The sequence below is a fragment of the Neomonachus schauinslandi genome, chromosome 1, assembly GCF_002201575.2.
Source record: "Neomonachus schauinslandi chromosome 1, ASM220157v2, whole genome shotgun sequence".
Taxonomy (NCBI): domain Eukaryota; kingdom Metazoa; phylum Chordata; class Mammalia; order Carnivora; family Phocidae; genus Neomonachus; species Neomonachus schauinslandi.
In genome coordinates, this window is record NC_058403.1 from 188,938,138 (window position 1) to 188,956,681 (window position 18,544).

At 49.4% G+C, this 18,544-nt stretch overlaps 1 protein-coding gene across 4 annotated transcripts in view; it reads right to left on the reverse strand.

Annotated features, from left to right (window-relative positions):
• Positions 1 to 18,544, reverse strand: part of FLNB (filamin B) — a 142,890-nt gene that overhangs the window by 35,044 nt on the left and 89,302 nt on the right. For 3 of the 4 annotated variants that reach the window (XM_044921341.1, XM_044921340.1, XM_044921339.1), the window contains exons 19-26: positions 15,168 to 15,285; positions 12,429 to 12,691; positions 10,356 to 10,953; positions 9,517 to 9,690; positions 8,534 to 8,696; positions 7,209 to 7,369; positions 2,846 to 3,013; positions 157 to 280 (exon numbers count right to left, since the gene is read on the reverse strand). In XM_044921341.1, the coding sequence (XP_044777276.1) occupies positions 157 to 280; positions 2,846 to 3,013; positions 7,209 to 7,369; positions 8,534 to 8,696; positions 9,517 to 9,690; positions 10,356 to 10,953; positions 12,429 to 12,691; positions 15,168 to 15,285 (1,769 nt within the window). Of the gene's footprint in view, positions 1 to 156; positions 281 to 1,067; positions 1,161 to 2,845; positions 3,014 to 7,208; positions 7,370 to 8,533; positions 8,697 to 9,516; positions 9,691 to 10,355; positions 10,954 to 12,428; positions 12,692 to 15,167; positions 15,286 to 18,544 lie in introns of all 4 variants that reach the window. The other variant, XM_021694902.2, reaches the window with a different exon arrangement.

An 18,544-nucleotide genomic window follows, 5' to 3' on the forward strand; every position in this document is an offset into this window, starting at 1 on the left:
GATAGGTGGATGCATGGGTAGGTGGATGGGTAGATGGATGGATGGATGGATGGGTGGGTGGACAGATGGATAAATGAATGGATAAATAGATCACCAGGACAGTGCTGGTCAATCCCACAGAGGGGTGGGCTTCAGGCTGGTTTGTCAGGAGCTTACCTACGAGGGATCTCTTCATCAGCATATTTAACTGAGACCATGTAAGGCCCCTCCTGGGATGGGGTGTAGGTCACTGTATGTGTGCCATCCCCATTGTCCACTATGTTCACCGGCTCCACCAGGCCTGAGAACAGAAATGAGAGGTCTGAGAACTGCTTAGACTCTCCTTCACTCCACCCTGGGCTGAGTTTGAAACAGGAGCACATTCAATCCCAAGAGCTATTGTCTTCCACTGATGAGAAACATAAAGGTAGGCAGCCCATAATCAGAGGCCCGAGAAATCACAGGAGACAGGATCCCTAATTCATGGTTGCAGAAATGACCCCAAGAAACACCTTTAGCTTTCTGTTGGCTAAAGTACACTCTGTCAGCCCTTGAGTATAATTAAGGAGACTGCCCTTGCTTGTGTGAAGACACGTGTTGCAGGCATGCTATCCCCTTTCAAGCTGGTGAGGCATGCTTGGGATGTGGCAATTTTACTTTATAGCTGAGGAAGGGCCAAAGAGTCCACCACTCTGAACAGCAAAAGTTAACCGATGGGCTGGCCAATCAAACTTATGGCCACCGTTGAGCACAGACCACTATGGCACCAGCAGGCTGGGTGTAGGTGCAGGGCAGGGGAGGGTGCCAATCTCATGGGGTGGAGGGGACTCTTCAAAGTGATGCCTGCAGGGAACGGTTAAAGAATGTGTTAAAGCATAATCAAGGCATGCATTGGGTTGGTAGATTCCAGATCCTGCTTCTGAACTTGAGCATCAAGGATGGGTCAACTGCAGGATAGGTTAAGCAAAGCACGGCATACTCATTAAGCAAAGCAGATGAGGCAGGAACAAGGGAATTTCAGGGGTGAGGCCAGCAAGAGGCATTCAGGTCACATAAATTAGAGCAGCAGCCAATAAGAAATTGCAAACCTGTCTCCGTAAAGTCACCCTTCGGGTCACCTTTAAAGAACTCTGAAATGGCTTTCAAGGGGCTGCGCCATGACTGGGAATCCGTCTCATCAGCTAAAATTAAAAGGCGGTTACTTCCGAGTCCTCCATAATAATAAAATAGAGGTAGATAGCTAAGTAAAGGCGCCCTCCCTCCCTCCCTCTCTCTTTCTCTCTCTCACACACACACAGGTCCTAAAACTCAGTAACTATGCAGAATCAGATTCCAGCCCCATGACCTCATTTCCCTCAAACCACATCTGCCCTGAGCTTCAAAGGGCATAACCTCCTGCTGAACCCCATTAAGTAGAAAGTTCCTCTTCAAAGAAGGAAGCCCCCATTTGCCACTTCTGTAAAGCCACGAACACATCACTAGGGAAACATGCAGATAATTTAAGAAATTAGGGAGAGAATGGCACATTTTCAATGCCGGAAGAGGAAATGTGATTGCCTACCAAATAAGGTAAATTTCAATGCACTTCAGGGCTTTGTCCCAAAATGGCCTGCTAGTCAGATCAAACCCCAGTTCCAGGCTGCCAACAGGGCAGGCCAAATTGTCAACAAAGGCCATCCCCAAGAGACCCTCTCCCTCCAGGAAGTTGGGACAATGACAAAGCCATGTGTCATATGGGCTGCATATCTGTCATTTCCAGATATATGGGGTGTGTTCCACATGGGCACCAAGGCACCTCAAAGAGAGTTATCACCTCCAAACCCATCGCCCACCCAAATTCCAGACCAACCCCAGTTACCTCACCAATGCTGAGACATACATGTGAGAGCCCAAATACTACTTGCTTCATCTCACTACTTAAGAAAAATAAAAATTTGGGCGCCTGCGTGGCTCAGTCGTTAAGCGTCTGCCTTCAGCTCAGGTCATGGTCCCAGGGTCCTGGGATCGAGCCCCACATCAGGCTCCCTGCTCAGCGGGAAGCCTGCTTCTCCCTCTCCCACTCCCCCTGCTTGTGTTCCCTCTCTCGCTGTCTCTCTCTCCGTTGAAAAATAAATAAAATCTTAAAAAAAAAAAAAAAGATTCTCTACAAAAAAAGAAAGAAAGAAAAATAAAGATTTAAAAAGTCAGGGCGCCTGGATGGCTCAGTTGTTAAGCGTCTGCCTTCGGCTCAGGTCATGATCCCGGGGTCCTGGGATCGAGTCCCGCATCGGGCTCCCTGCTCCGCAGGAAGCCTGCTTCTCCCACTCCCCCTGCTTGTGTTCCCTCTCTTGCTGTGTCTCTCTCTGTCAAATAAATAAATAAAATCTTTAAAAAAAAAAAAATTTAAAAAGTCACTTAGAGCCATATTATTAAATGGGGGAAAGAACACTAGAGAAATAAGAGATCTGCCTGCTTTTTAAAGCAAGAGTTTCGGGGTGCCTTGGTGGCTCAGTCGGTTAAGCATCTGACTCTTGATTTCGGCTCAGGTCTTAATCTCAGGGTCATGAGAATGAGCCCCTCAGCGGGTTCCGTGCTCAGCAGGGAGTCTGCTTGAGGTTGTCTCTCTCCCTCTGCCCTTCCCCCCACTCACAAATGTGCACACGTGAGCCTGGGTGCACTTTCTCTCTCAAAATATATAAATAAAATCTTTTAAAAATAAATAAAAGCAGGAGCTTCTCCTGTTTAGCTAGAATATGGAGCAATAAAGTAATTTAGGAAATTCAATTTTAAGTTCACAACCAAACTCCAAAGTCAAGTGCCCACCGGGTCACGGCTGCCCTCACCTGGGGCAGGAGAATGCTGGCAGGAAGGCAGGATGCACACTCACCTCGTGGGCCCAGGACCCTCACTTCCAGAGGGGCCAGGCCAGCCTTGCTGCTGTCCACTGTGAAGGACTGTAAGATGCGGGCTCGGACACCAGAGCCCAGCCCGGGGCCAGCAACCTTGACCTTGCTCGGGTCCACGACATCCTTCACGGGAACTCTGAAGGGACTACCTGGAAAAGAAGTCACAGGATTCTAAGCACGGCTCACTTAGTGACAGGTGACCTGCCTCGTGTGCACCCAGAACTGCACCCCAGGGGCCCTCCCCTGTTTGGACCTCAGTCAGGGCCTCCCACCTTTCTGTGTGTGCTCCCACGTGCACCCACCACGTGCAGGCATCGTGCCTGCCGCGTGCTGGGCCCAGAGTGCTTAATGGCCCTGTAGGAACCCACAGTGCTGGGAGAAGGGTAAGGCAAACAAGGAGCTATGGCATCACATGTAATAACAGATGCTGGGGACATGTACAAGCATTGGTGGAACACTTAGAAGGCAACGAATCTCGTCTTCAGGAGGCCAGAGGAACCTTCCACGGACAGCTAAGCTGAGACCAGAGAGTGAGGAGATAGCACCCAGGGAAGCAGATGGAGAGGGGCTTCAAGCACAGTGACGGGTGCGTGCAGAGGCCTGGAGGCGAGGGAGAAGACAGGCTGTTGAAGATGCCAAAGGAGGACGCTGAGGGGTGGGAGGAAGGAGTGCAGAGGGCTGCAGAGGTAGGGAGGCCTTCCAGCCCACATCTAATATCCTCTCCACAAACGGCTCCTGAGGGCTTCCTGGAGTCCTTACCCTACAATGTAGCCCACACCTTCCCACCACGAATGGCCTACTTGGTTCCCTGGCCATTGGGTGAAGCCTTGCTTTCTCCCTGTCAGCTGTGGTCCTCCCACATGGCTGACCCCACAGGTGACACTGGGGGCCTCCGACTCTTTGAAGGTATTGGTTTTAAAGACCAAGGAAACAGGGACACCTGGGTGGCTCAGCCGGTTAAACGTCTGCCTTCAGCTCAGGTTATGATCCCAGGGTCCTGGGATCAAGTCCCGCAGTGGGCTCCGCTGCTCCATCTCCCTCTGTGTGTCTTCTCCTTCCCTCTCTCGCAAATAAATAAATAAAATCTTAAAAAAAAAAAAAAAAGACCAAGGAAACAGAAAATGCTGTGTGATCAGGATTTGCAAGAGAAGCACTGAAGAGAAAAACTAGGGCTGGGCCAGGGTCCCTCATGGGATTCCCCCACCAATGGGGACTAAGTAAGACCTCCGCAGAGGTGAGCCAGAGACCGGAGCCCCAGTGTCCCTGGCATCATGCCTCCTCGGGCTACCAAGTCCATCACCAAGGGGCGACATGCACCTCCTGCTGTGCACAGGAGTCCCTGTGCTCCCAAGGAGGCTGGCAAAATCAACAACTTCTAACCGCTACACAAACTCAGGTGTCTTCTGCTTTGCATCCCCCCAAATTTATCTGTTGTAGAATACGGTGGTAAATTAAAAGATCACACAAAGAACAGAGGCCTTGGTTTTTTTAACAATAGCTGGGTTTCAATGGCATCAAATTTTTCCACTAACTGAAATAAATGGCTGACCCTGGCAAAGACAAACATCACCCTCCAGGCTGGGGTTTAGGGAAACAAAAGGGAGCTTCATTTCATAGAGAAACGATTGAGAATTTCAGTGTCAGCAGGTGATGGCGATGGACTACCTCTGAGGCCAATTTCCAAGTCAGAGCTTCTACTGGAAGGGGTCTGAATACGTAGCATGAGGACAGCCAAGAACTAACAAGAAAACTTTAGACCCACGGTGGCAGATACCAAGCGTTCCCTGTCGCCCCGTTCTGTGCCCCAGGCAGACATCGAAAACCAGCCACAGCAGCTCTTCTTCCTGATGCACTTTTTCCCAGTGGATCCAGTTGATCTAAAAGCCACCACCAGCTGACCACAGCTGACCCACCAGGGGAAACCAATATGCCACAGAGGGGAGGACAGCATACCTGGTCAAAAATAACCCCACTAGGGGTTTGCACCAGGCCAGGAAACACTGGACTAATGTTTAACCAGTGAAAATCCCCATGAAAGCAAATGAGAAGCCAGCAGGTTGCTGAATGTTTCATAGCAACGCCTCATGAGTTAGCTTACTAAGAAGCCCAACACTAAGACAACCAACCAACACTTTACTAAATATCTGCCTGGAGAAGGGCCTGGAGCTGGAAGAAGCTCTGAGCGGCAACAGATATCTGAAACATAAGGATGTACCGTCTACCTCTGATGAGAAAAGCCCAAATGGGTCTCTTTTTATTGTAATTCTCAAAGACGGCCACCTGCTTCATGCTCCTGGGTCATCCATGGGGGCCCAAACCCTCACCCTCTTCTGCAAGGGGACTTCCAAAGCTGAAAGCATCAGCCAGACCTTCCCATTAAAGTCGGAACAGTGTTGCTGTATCCATGACCAGGAGAGGCTCTTCTCCACTGCACCTGCCTCCTTGGAGCTACCACGTCATCTCTCCTGACAACAGCCTTCCACCTGTTCTCTGCACTCTCCTCTCCCGTCCCTCCCACTTCGAAACTGCCAAGCTCCCCCAATACCCATGGCTCTGTCCTCTGTCACTGCGCCCTGTTCTTTCTTGGTAGCAGTAATCACGAGAAGCTGCATAAATACCAGACAGGAAGTTCCCAGAGCACAAGAGCTTTGACTGTCTTGTCCATGGCTGAATTCCCCTTGCCTGGTGCTGACAGGGATTTAAGAATCTATGATCAGCTGCAAAGACAAGTTTGAGAAGAAATTTACCAATTTAGTTTTTCTTAAACTTAAAGAAAGCCTTCTAAGAAAATCTAAGCCTTCATAAAATTAAGGCTTAAATGAGTATCTGAGTGGCATTAATTTGAGCTGAATGTCTGTGCTTTCTGACCAATGTGAGGGGAAGAGTGAGTCTGTGTGCACATGTGCATGTAATAAGGAGGAAATGTCTACAGATTCAGCAGTGTTTGGTCAATGCACACTCCAGCTTTTGGGAATCAATCCAGAAACCCAAAAGCAAGCTCCTCAAGTCTGTTCCTTCTCCCTTAGTCTTATCCTGGCTTACGGCTTTCAGGGCAAGAATAACCCTGACCCATCCGAGGCTCTTCCTGCCCCAGGAGTCTTGGGGTGGGGTTCTGCCCTTTCTCACCATACCTAAGACAGGCATAGGCTGACTCAGTGGCGGCCCCCGGGGTCTTTTTTTTTTTTAAGATTTTATTTTATTTGAGAGAGAGACACAGATAGTGAGAGAGAGCCGGAGTTGGGAGGAGAGGGAGAGGTAGGAGCAGGCTCCCCGCCGAGCAGGGAGCCCAATGCAGGGCTCGATCCCAGGACCCTGGGATCATGACCCGAGCCGAAGGCAGACGCTTAACCATCTGAGCCACCCAGGCGCCCCAGCCCCCGGGGTCCTTGTCTCCACACTATACCACAGTCATCTACCCATCTAGATGTGTGCTGCTGAATGGCAACCATTTCATTAAACACAACCAGAATATGGAGATTCTTCCCCCTGGAGCATGAAAGTCGGAGGGCCCTTCGTTACTGAAGTCATATTTCTCATTGTTCCAATCATATATAGCAGTGGTTCTCAACTAGAGGTGATTTTGTCCCCGAGTGGACACTTGGCAATATCTAGAGACATTTTTGGTTGTCCCAAAATGAAGGGGGGTAGGGGTGGTGGAGTGCTACTAAATACCCTACAAAGCACAGGATAGCCCCCCTCCCCACAAAAACAAAGAATTACCCCACCCAAAATGTCAATGGTGCTGAGGATGACAAACCTTGCTTTCGTTTTTTTTAAAGATCTGATTTTTTTTATGTAATCCCTACGCCCAATGTGGGGCTCAAACACGCAACCCCGAGATCAAGAGTTGCGCACTCCACTGACTGAGCCAGCCAGGCACCTGACAAACTCTGCTTTACAGCAAGTGTATATACTACATCATGAACTAGAAAAGAAATTAATAAATAAGAATTTGAGTTTGTGGGTCTCTTTCGGCTACCAGGACTGTCCATGAAAAGCAGAAAATAAGAAAACAGGTATAAGGTGAAGAAGAACCAACCACAGAATAAAGTGGAGATTTTCACCTTTGTAAAAAAAAAAAAAAATCAGCTTTCCCTTAAATTAAGAACTGGGTCCTCCAACACGTGAATGATTTCCAGTCAAAATGCCAAGCCAATGCGTTTTGCCAGGTTACCGGTCCTATTGGAAGTTGGGATATTCTTGGAGATACAGCCATAAGGAAAGTTCTCCCTTTGCACCGACTGCAAATCTCAGACTCTCTTTCCCACTCAGAGATAAGCAAGATGAAACCTGCTTTCATGCCAAATCGTTATTCTTTGGGTACCTTTCTGCGGGATCGCTTACCAGGGATGTGGGCTCCTCCATATGTGATGTTAACGTCATAGTCCCCTGGAGCAAAGGGGATGTACTCAGCACTACAGCTTCCATCTTTGTTGTCTCTGCAGTTGATCTTCGACTCTGACGGTCCCTCAACAGTTATGCCGAGCCCACCAATGCCTGCCCCTCTGGAAAGGGTGGAAAAAAGAGGGAAGTGGTACTAGTGGTTCATGCTAGTCTACTTATTGCCAGAATTATTTAAAATCTCTCTATCAACAATCCCAGTTAGCCAATCTGACTCAACTACTGAAAATTTCTCAACAATGTAATATACAGACAGCTCTGATCCCCCCTTTCCAATGCTTATCCTTCACTGGTTTTTCACATCTAATTGCATCTGTGACCAATTCTAGTAGGACGACTTCTAATATTTCACTTAACTAGGAAATGGACTGTATGTTTCTGCATTATCTAGTTAAGGAGCTGCCATCTAGTTCTGGTTTGCTCAGCAACATTAGGACAATAACCAAGGGCTTTCTGGTACTTTTTTTTTTTTTTTTTTTTTTTAAGATTTTATTTATTTATTTGACAGAGAGAGACACAGTGAGAGAGGGAACACAGGCAGGGGGAGTGGAGGGGGGAGAAGCAGACTCCCCACTGAGCAGGGAGCCCGATGCGGGCTCGATCCCAGGACCTGGGATCATGACCTGAGCCGAAGGCAGGCGCTTAACGACTGAGCCACCCAGGAGCCCCCTTTCTGGTACTTTTTGAGAATATACTTGGCCTCTCTCTGTAGCATAAGTCTCTACAAAAGAAAATGCCTCATATACCATGAAAAAAAAAAGCCTCTCAAAAGTTGGGAGACTAGGACACATACGTAGAATATACCCATAGAACTCCTTTAGAGGGGCGCCAGGGTGGCTCAGTCGGTTAAATGTCTGCCTTTGGCTGGGGTTCATGATCCCAGGGTCCTGGGATTGAGCCCTGCATTAAGCCATCAGCCCCGCTGAGCAGGGAGTCTGCTTCTCCCTCTGCCCCTCCCCCCACTCGTGTGCGCACAACGCTCTCTCTCTCTCTCTCTCAAATAAATAAATAAAATCTTAAAAAAAAAAAAAGACTCCTTTAGTTATGGACATTAAGGAGGGCATATGATGTAATGAGCACTGGGTACTATATAAGACTGGTGAGTCACTGACCTCTACCTCTGAAACTAGTAATACACTAGATGTTAATTCATTAGATTTGAATAAAAAAGAAAAAAGAATGCAAGAAGGCAGAAAATAAATTAATAAACAAACTACCCAGGGCTACTCCTTTTAGAGTCAACACACAGATCCCAGGGCCTTGCTCACCTGGTAACCACGGTGAAGACATTGGGTTTGTTGGTAAAGGCCTCTTTCAATCCTGGTCCTTGGGCTTGAACCCGAGAGGGCTGGCAGCCTTCGGTTACAGCCACTTTGAAGGGACTATGTGGGATGGGTACATCATCGTATGTCACCTCCACTACGTGGAGACCTGTTCAAAATGACAAGCAGAAACATATTTGCACAGGAGTCATCTACTTGTGGGAAATAAGTCCCTCCTACAGAGTTTCATCCAGCACTCACATCTATCCGCTGGCCCATGTTATTGGAAACAAGCAGGTTAAAGAAATAGTACAATATTGGTATGATCTGATTTTTTAAAAATATAGCTATTTATGCTTTCTGTTCATCTGGCAGCCACATAGCTTCCATCCCCAACACATACACAACACGCAAGGCTTCTCCCCCAAGCAAGTATCACTAAGTCTGTATTCAAGTTAAGTCATCTTAAATGCACCATCCTGTTTTGGAAAAAACTTCCTCCAGTCATTAGCCAAGAGATAAAAGGAAATCCATGAAATAGAATATACATGCATCTACCTGAAGAGACTGAATATACCTATACCAGAATATTTATACGAATCACATAACCAGGTAATGAGAATATATGGTGCTTTTATTTTTTTCTTTATCCTTTCATGATTTATCAAATTTTTAAGTAATTGCTAATATTCAAGAAAGTAATTATGTAAAAAAAAAGATACAAATGGGCACTATGCCAAGACATCAGTCATAAGCTGCTCAGAGGAGCCTGAGGCTAACCCTGGCCCAGATGTAACACACCAGGGCCAGCACGTCAGGCACTGAGTGCACAGTGGCTCTGCTGGGGAAGATTTCCTCATGTCCCTGTCACTCTGTCCGTGCCTCTGCTGAGACAGGCCAGACACATAGGGCAGGAGTGAGCTCCAGTCACCAAAGGAAATGACCCAGCATAGCTCTGAATGATGGTCATGTCCAAGAAGTCAACTCACCTTTCTCGAAGGGCGTGTACTCTACCTGGTAGGTCCCATCAGCATTGTCTGTGACAAAGCACTCAGTAGAGGCCCCTGAGGGGTTGGCAATGTGGGCTTTGATGTGGTCGCCCCCCACCTGTGTCAGGGGCCGTGAATCGACCGTGAAGTCGGTGGTGGCTTCTCGAAACACGTCTGCGGAGCAATCACACAGAGGAGAACATCACGAATACCCGGGACCTCGGACCAAATCCAAGAACCAGAGTTCTCGGCACTTTAGGTACATTATGTCTAAGTTCAGGGACAGCAGACGGCTGTTTTCTCTGACTCTCCAAATCAAGAGTATTAATGACCACCTCCCCCTGCCACCACCCTGCAAAAGCTGCTTCTTCCCCGGGTGGCCTGTGGAAGCCCCCACCCTGTGACAACACGACTCCTTGCACACTATTTGGACAAAGGTGGGGCTCTAGGACAGGTTAAAAGGAAAAGACAGATCTACTCTGCAGCAAGTATGGTAAGAGCACAACGTTTTAAACCTTTTCAATTAGTGAAAGATCTTGAATTTCCACGTAAAAATCAAGATTTCTGGCTTTGCCAGAAAAATAGGAACATCTGCAGGCAGTGCTGGGCCCTGCTCCCCCTGGAGAAACAAAGCGAGGGTCGGCAGCAGAAATGCCACGTGCTCACCCCCTCTGCTGTGGTCCCTCCCTTCCTGATACCGACAGCACAGGTGGGTGTTTTCTTATGCCCCACCTGGCCCCCGTGGGCATATCTGTTTGCAGCTCTGAGTCTCTGGTGACCCCTAAGTCCCAAGTTATTTTGCAACCTCCCCCCACCCCTTTTTTTTTTCTGAAACCCACCTTTTCCTTCTATTCCTGGCCCAAAGACTTTGACCCTGCTGGTGTCCACGGCGGGCTCCACCTTGACCCTGGCGGGGAAGTGGGGCACCAGCTCACCACCATACTTCATGGTCAGAGTGTACATGCCGGCAGTCAGGGGCACGTAGGTCACCGCGTAGGTGCCATCTTTGTTGTTTTCAATACAGACTTCGGCTTTTGCTCCCGAGTCTGAGATGGCTTCCAGGCCCAGGGCCCCGGGCCCCGCTTCTGAACAGTCAACACTCAGAAGCCCGGCTTCGCCCACCTTCCCATGCTGGAGACCTGGTCCTGAAGCCACGACTTTAGAGGGGTCGAAAGGCATTTCAATGTCAGCTTTGAAGGGAGAACCAGGTATGTGGACTTCTTCAAAGAGAATGTTGACAAAGTACTCCCCAGGCTTTGTGGGCAGGTAAGAGACGGAGCAGGTCCCATCACCATTGTCAGAACATTCAATTTTGGCCTCGCACGGACCTTCCACAGTGAGGCCCAGACCTCCAGTGCCTGCTCCTTTGGTGTCAATGGTGAACTCAGCGGGCTTGCCCACGAGACCACCTTCAAGGCCAGGACCATGGGCCTTCACCTGGTTGAATAGAGAATAAAAGTCACACTCTGCCTCGGCCAGCCCTAATTACCACCCCAGCCTGCACTCAGCGCTGAGCTGCCTCTCACTCGAGGGGCCCTTCTCCCTGGGGTCTACCTCGTGTCAGACCGACACCGAGCCAAAGCCACAGTGCAATCCAGGCTTCGAGCGGCTACGAGAGGGAGACACGCCTGTGAGCTCAGTCAACACCGAAAGCCACAGCACAGAGGCGTGGTCCTCTGGAGCATGGGGGGGTGACTTCCCGTCCTGCTGTGCCCACCACTTCTGAACCACAGGGCCAGAGGTGGAGACCTGATGTCTCATCTCACAAACACATTCGGGGCTGAATGCTCGTAGGATGATTTTATGGACTTCCCTGTTGCTTTGACAGCTACACCTCCCTCAACAAACTCCCCATAATAAAACATGACCCTAGAGTGGTGGGTATGTGTCATGATACATTTGTCCAAACCCAAAGAATGCATAGCACCCCGAGTGAACCCTCCTGTAAACTATGTATCTGGGGTGAACAGGCTGTCAGTGCAGGTTCAGCAGTATGAACAAATGCACCGTGCTGCTGGGGGATGGTGGTAACGGGGAGGCACAGGGGGTAGGAGGGAAATCTCTGTACCCGCCTCTCCATTTTGCTATGAACCTAAAACTGCTCTAAAAAACTAAAGTCTAGGGGTGTCTGGGTGGCTTAGTCGGTTAAGTGTCTGCCTTCAGCTCAGGTCATGATCCCAGGGTCCTGAGATCGAGCCCCGCATTGGGCTCCCTGCTCAGCAGGGAGCCTGCTTCTCTCTCCTGCTCCCCCTGCTTGTGCTCGTTCTCTCTCTCTGAAATAAATAAATCTTTTTAAAAATATATTTTAAAAAAGCCACAAAAAACTAAAGTCTAATACAAAAATTTAAAAACCAAACGAATAAACAAAACTGCTTTTACAAGAGGGTGGGGATGGGGCTTTCATCTCTGACTCACCAAATAAGACTGTTTTATAGGATTCATGTCGTTCAGACCACAGAAAATACTCTAAAACCCTTGATTTGGGGCTATACTAAGAAGAAATGATAATGAGACTCATATATTTTGATATTGAGCTGTATCGCTTCTGCAGGGTGAGCTCACCCTGCGTGCCGGACACGGGGCTGAGGCCTCCACCGGCTCGCTCTCACCTCACCCTTACAGGCTCACGGTGAAGCGAGTGCTGTTATTATGCTAACAAGTGAAGGGGACAGAACGCAGGGAAGAGGACTCCCTCACCGCCAGAGAGCAAGAGGAGCAGTGGGGAGGACACCCAGCTGCCCAATGGACCCCTCCGGCTGAACTGTAGGAGAGAAAACTTCTGTCAGCCGTTGAGAATGGACCTTCCTCCGAAAACGATTTTCTACAGGCCTTGGTCAAGCAGGATCAGTGAAGGACTCCCGTGTTCTATTTGATGATAGGAGACAAGTCCCGGTACAGAAACGAAAGCTGACCTTGGTGGGATCTGGTGGCAGTGAAGCCTCCACCGTGTAGGGGCTCCCAGGCATGGGGTGTCCATCGTAGGTGACGTCTACAGCATACAGCCCCTCCTCCCGAGGGATGAACTTGGCCGTGCTGCTCTCCCGGCCCACCACAGGCGCCACCATACAAGGCACAACCTTCCTCGAGGGGCTCAGGATCGTCACATCCAGCTTCCCCTGGCCTCCTGCCCCCTTTGTGTCGATGGCGAACTCTTGACCCTTCCCAACTTCGACTCCTGGAAAAGGGGGACACGCCCAAGTGATGAGCTGGCCCTTCTCAGCAGCAAGAACAGCTGAGAGCAGAACAATGAGAGTTCCCGGGACACGAGGCATTATCTCAGCCTGGGCAACAAGCAAGGGCGGATACCAAGGACAAGAAGCAAGACTGAGTCAGGATAATCAGCATTTCCTTGAATAACAACCAGTATAAGAACAGCTACTAACTAATGATGATATTAATAACAATGATAGCTGACTGACACTTACTGATACAATAATGACAGGTTACTTAAAAACCAATAATGATTGGTTACTTAATGACTGCACTTTATCCCCAGGCCTGAGTACAGCACATCACCTCCTTTAATTTTTACCACAACACTATAGGGTATTTATTAGTTACCAATGGCTTTAACAGATGGGGAAACTGAGGCTCCGAGGTTAAGGAATGTGTCCAGGGTGCTGTACGCAGCAGACCACAAAGGTGGGACTCACACATAAATTTACTGTACCCCACAATCTGCTCTGCCAACTAGTAAATTATAATCTGACACTGTCCTCTCTGCTTTACTTACTTTTGGTATTAACTTTCTATCAAAACATTCCCATAAGCCAATGTTTTATTTACTAATTCTTGGAAGCAAATTTAATCCCACAGCCAACAAGGCAAAAGTCACAGAGCTGGCCAATGCAGGGGCACCGAAGTGAGTCTGAAGAACTGACTCTCTGTACTGCGCCGATATTTGAAAGGTCTCTGTAAAGCAGGGCCATGGAAAACCCATGTGTTGTATTTGACAAAAAAAGGGAAAGGACTTTGAACCAAAATGACAGCATTGCGAGCACAGGGCTCTCACCACAAGCCAGGGAAATCCTGACTCTAGGGCAGTATGGGGCCTCCCAAGACCAGCACCTCCGAACCACAAGCAAGGCGGCCTCGGAGCACCATGGACCAAAGGCTTTTCCTAATCGGCATTGTGTTTTTCCTGGTCTGGGATTGAAGCCCTAGGTGTCTTAGAGGAAGCAGCAATGAGGAGACACATGAAAGGACTGGCCAGTGACTTTCATATGCTCAGAGCTGGCTGCCCTCCAGGGACAGCTTCAGAGAACCCAGAGCTGGGAGGTGGCCTCATTCACAACTTGTGCATTTGAGTCACAGATGAGTGAAGGTGCTCACTGATGGTCCACTGAGACCAAAGAGGCCTGCCCAGGGGGTATGCACTGAGCCCCACGTGACCCTGAAACGAGGTGTGTTGTGTGCATGCTACGGAGGTGTGGCCAGGCTTCAGCCACATGGCAGATCGTGCCAACGAGGGGACAGAGGTGTGAATATTCTCCAAGATGCACTGCTCATGTCAAAAGGCAGGCTGCAAACATATGGGTGTACAGGCATGACTTTAATGCAAAATGAACACTGCCGAATATTTGCTGCTGGCGCATGTGCCCATACAGATGTAGAGAAAAAGTCTGAAAGGACAGACACTGAACAGATAACCCTGATTCCCCCCAGGAAGAATAAGAGGTGATGGAGAGAGTGGAGTTTACTCTCAACGGTGTTTTTTAAGATGAAAATGGATTTGGGGCGCCTGGGTGGCTCAGTTGGTTAAGCGACTGCCTTCGGCTCAGGTCATGATCCTGGAGTCCCGGGATCGAGTCCCGCATCGGGCTCCCTGCTCGGCAGGGAGTCTGCTTCTCCCTCTGACCCTCCTCCCTCTCATGCTCTCTGTCTCTCATTCTCTCTCTCTCAAATAAATAAATAAAATCTTTAGGGAAAAAAAAAAAAGATGAAAATGGATTTATGCCTTACTTTGTGTAAAAAGCAGAATTTTATGATTATGTGTTGAACTTCTGAAGCTGAGCGGTACGTACATCAGTATTTATATTCTACTGTCTTTACTTTTGTATGTTTGGAATTTTCCCTAATACAACAAATGAAAACATTTTAAAATAGATGAGCTTACGCTAACAAGATACCTACCAAGCCAAAGGAATATCGGGGTGGGGGTGGGGGTTGCATCAGAGTCACAGTTTCTGAGTGCCAGGGAGTTGGCTTTTATGCTACTGTCCACCCTCATGTGGATCCCATGGCCAAGGACAGCGAGCACAGTACAAAGTCACCAGAAAGCAATGCGTCCCAACTTCTCTTTGCAATGAAAACAATCCCACTGTGATGGCAGCAGTTACCGAAGGCTGACAACATGCCAGCCCCTGAATTATGAGCTCATTTACCTTTCAAAATATTCCCACAAATGTCAGTGTTCTTGACCACCCCTCCCCCACTGTGTGATGAGGGGATGGAGGCTCGGGGAGGTTAGGGCAGGTAAGGTCCCAGAACGACCCCGCTGCATGGCCCCAGTTCACACCCACGTCCGTCCCACTGCAAGGTCTCTTATGGCAGAGGCTGCTTCCCTGCAAATTGTCTTGTGAAAGGTATCTAACTGGCGGCCCCGGTGGGTGGTCTTCAGTGACCCGTTTCCCCTGCATCCACGCACTTACTGTTCTCCAGCCCATTAATTCTGATCTTGCTCAGATCCAGCGGAGCGGCCACGCCCACGGTGAAAGGGCTTTTAGGGATGGGGTCGCCGCCATACGTCACCAGCACCTGCATGCAGCCCTGGAACGAGAGGAAACCGAGGGTACCTTTGGGCACCAACATCTAACTTGCTGTTTATCTTTATTTTATTTATTTATTTTTTATTTTTTTAAAGATTTTATTTATTTATTTGACAGAGAGATAGCGAGAGCAGGAACACAAGCAGGGGGAGTGGGAGAGGGAGAAGCGGGCTTCCTGCCGAGCAGGGAGCCCGATGTGGGACTCGATCCCAGGACCCTGGGATCATGACATGAGCCGAAGGCAGACGCTTAACGACTGAGCCACCCAGACGCCCTATTTTATTTTTTTTAAAGATTTTATTTATTTATTTGTCAGAGAGAGAGAGGGAATACAAGCAGGGGGAGTGGGAGAGGGAGAAGCAGGCTCCCGCTCAGCAAGAGCAAGAGCAGGGCTCTGGGATCATGGCCTGAGCCGAAGGCAGATGCTCAACCAACTAAGCCACCCAGGTGCCCCCTAACTTGTTGTTTAAACCTGTCTTCTAGATCTTTAATTCTTCCAGAGACACAGGGCACTTGACTCCAGTGGATTTAGAAACACCACAGACGTATTTCTCTAAGCTTCTGGCCCCATGGCAAAAACAAGCGAGAAGTGAGATAAAATCAGAACAGCTAAGAACAACAGGGGCGACTTAATAAGCATACTGTATGCCGTGCTTTTAAGCATTTCCTTGACTCAATTTCCAACTAGTCTGAAGGGGTGGTTCCCACTGTTGTCCCCATTTTTCCAGGAAAGGAAGCTACAGCTCAGGGAGGTAGAGTCACTTCTCCCAGATCACATGCCTGGTAGTGTGAGAGCTGAACCTCGTAACTGCAGCACGCAGACCCGTGTCCCAGCTGCTCAGCCATACTACCTCCTGCCCAGCACACATCCGATCACGGCCACGGGTAAAGTTGCTGTCTATGGGAGCCTCTCACTGAACAAAACCAGCTTTTTCTATGTCTCGGAAATCAATTTCAGGCCACCAGACTGTGAAAGGGATTTGCACACTAAAGCAGCCTCTAAACTCCCACATCTATGTCACGGAAAGAAAAGTTTCAAGTGTGAAGGGAATCCTGCCTGTGGGTTTGGCAGGCCCCTTGTTCGAAGCCCCGGGGGCCATGGGAGCTCCGTACGACCGCATGTGCAGGGCGGTTCTCCTCTGGCCAGTCCCGGCCCACACCCTGCTGGCTTCCCCTCTCCTGGCGGCTAAGTTCCCTTCCCTGCCAAACCCAGGCTCCATTAAAGCCCACTATCTCAGTAGATGAAGCTCTCCCTCACCTCAAACACCCCGGGCATAGCGTGAAAGGCCGTAGAGGGAGAGACGATGTCCCCCAAGAATCCGGGGGGCTCACCAGAATTCAGGTTCTAGTGAAAGCTGTCAGTGATCAAGTGTTAAAAGGGTGTAGCTTTTGGCCCACATATATTTTCTCACATTGCTTTTCATAATAAAAAAAAGGGGGGGCAAAAGCCAAGAAAAAAAATTGGTTGCATCAATGAAGGAGGGAGGACTGATTCTCCAGGATTTATTGGCAGTGCACACAAACCAACTGGCCCCCTGCCTCAAGGGTGTAACGTTTCATGGTAGAACGTGCACAGGTCCGAGCCAAAAAAGCTGAGAGCCAGCCCAGGACAGGACAGGTCTCCTCCTTGTAATAAGGAAGTCAGGGAGTGACTCGTGGCTTCAGCCACCGTGGCATTCCCATCATGCCAGCTCGTCCCAAGCTTCCATTTGCCCACAAGCCCCTAACTCCTTGAGGGAGAGGCCTCACGGCTGACCATGGGTCATGGAAAAACCTTCTCCACCAGCCCTGGAAGTCTTCTGATTGCGTCTCTGGAGTGCCACAGGAGAGGGAAAAATCCTCTTTCAGTTAAGCCTACCCATCCCATAAAAGAAAGTGTGTTCTCATTACCAGTTATGAAAAAAACAAAACAAAAACTCAGAGAGGAAATGAACTCTACCTCAAATAACCTAACAAGGGGGAGGAAGAAATCTTAAGGGACTTACACCTGCAATGGGCTGTAGCATTTAAGGTTTCCTCTGGGCCCCAGCTAAGGAACGGACTGTGCTTTTCCCCCGGGGGGGGGTGACATCAGGAATGTCGGAGCAATGACCTCTGGTGCATTTCACCACGGCCTTGCTGACTGCAGGACAGTTTTATTCTCTCCCCTCTGCACCTCTGAGACCTTAACCCCACCCTGCACAACACACGAATGTAAGACTCTGACCCGAGAGCTCAGGTGAGGACAGGATCAAGTGAGCCACCCACAGCCCCCTCCTCCAGAGATCTCCGGAGCAGGCAGGGGGCTCAGTGAACCCACACGGTCTCCTCGAGGCACCCCCAGGAAGTAGGTGGGGTTGCCGATTCCCAGTGGTTTCTGACCTGGCGGGTCATGGAGTTGCTGCCACCAGCTTCTCAAAGTGCTCGCTCTACGTGAGGGACTATGGGGTGAGAGACTGAAGTCCCTTGAGGTCACAGACAACCAAAAGCACAGAAGGCAAAATCCGTGGGCGAATATGGCATTGTGCGATCTCCCTTCCATAAAATCAAGCCTTCTGTCTGACCTTTGGGAGGATCCTCAAGCCCCAACCCAACAAGTGACACCCCATCAAGGCAAAACGAGCTCTGACCACTGCCTTCCGACATGACCGTGACTGGTCCACTGCAGGTCAGTGGGCATCATCAAGCTGTGGCTCAGAGACCCTGCAGGGAACAGCTCCTCACACAGCACGGCCTGTATTCTGAGGGCGACACGCTCCCCCTGGGCCAGGACCCATTGCCATCTTTCCATACACCAAACAACTACATTTCTAGAAAGTTCCAGCCTGTTATTCCCTAAAATGACAACAAGAAGGTGCTGGGCACCAGCCCTCAAAGTATCCTCCCTGCCTCCATGTTGGGCACGGCCTTCTGGGCTGACCCAAGCCTCTTTTTTTTTTAAAGATTTATTTATTTGACAGAGTGAGAGAGACACAGAGAGGGAACACAAGCAGGGGGAGTGAGAGAGGGAGAAGCAGGCTTCCCGCCGAGCAGGGAGCCCGATGCAGGGCTCAATCCCAGGACCCTGGGATCATGACCTGAGCCGAAGGCAGACGTCCAACGACTAAGCCACCCAGGCGTCCCTGACCCAGGCCTCTTAACCACATCCAAGGGCACATCTCAAAAGGCAAGCTTATTTAACCCAATCTTGAGCTGTATGCCGCTCTTCAGAAAAGAGAGATCAAAGGTGCATGAGGATGTGTTGGCCCCACTGTCCCTACAAAGTTCTCTGCTTGTGAGCA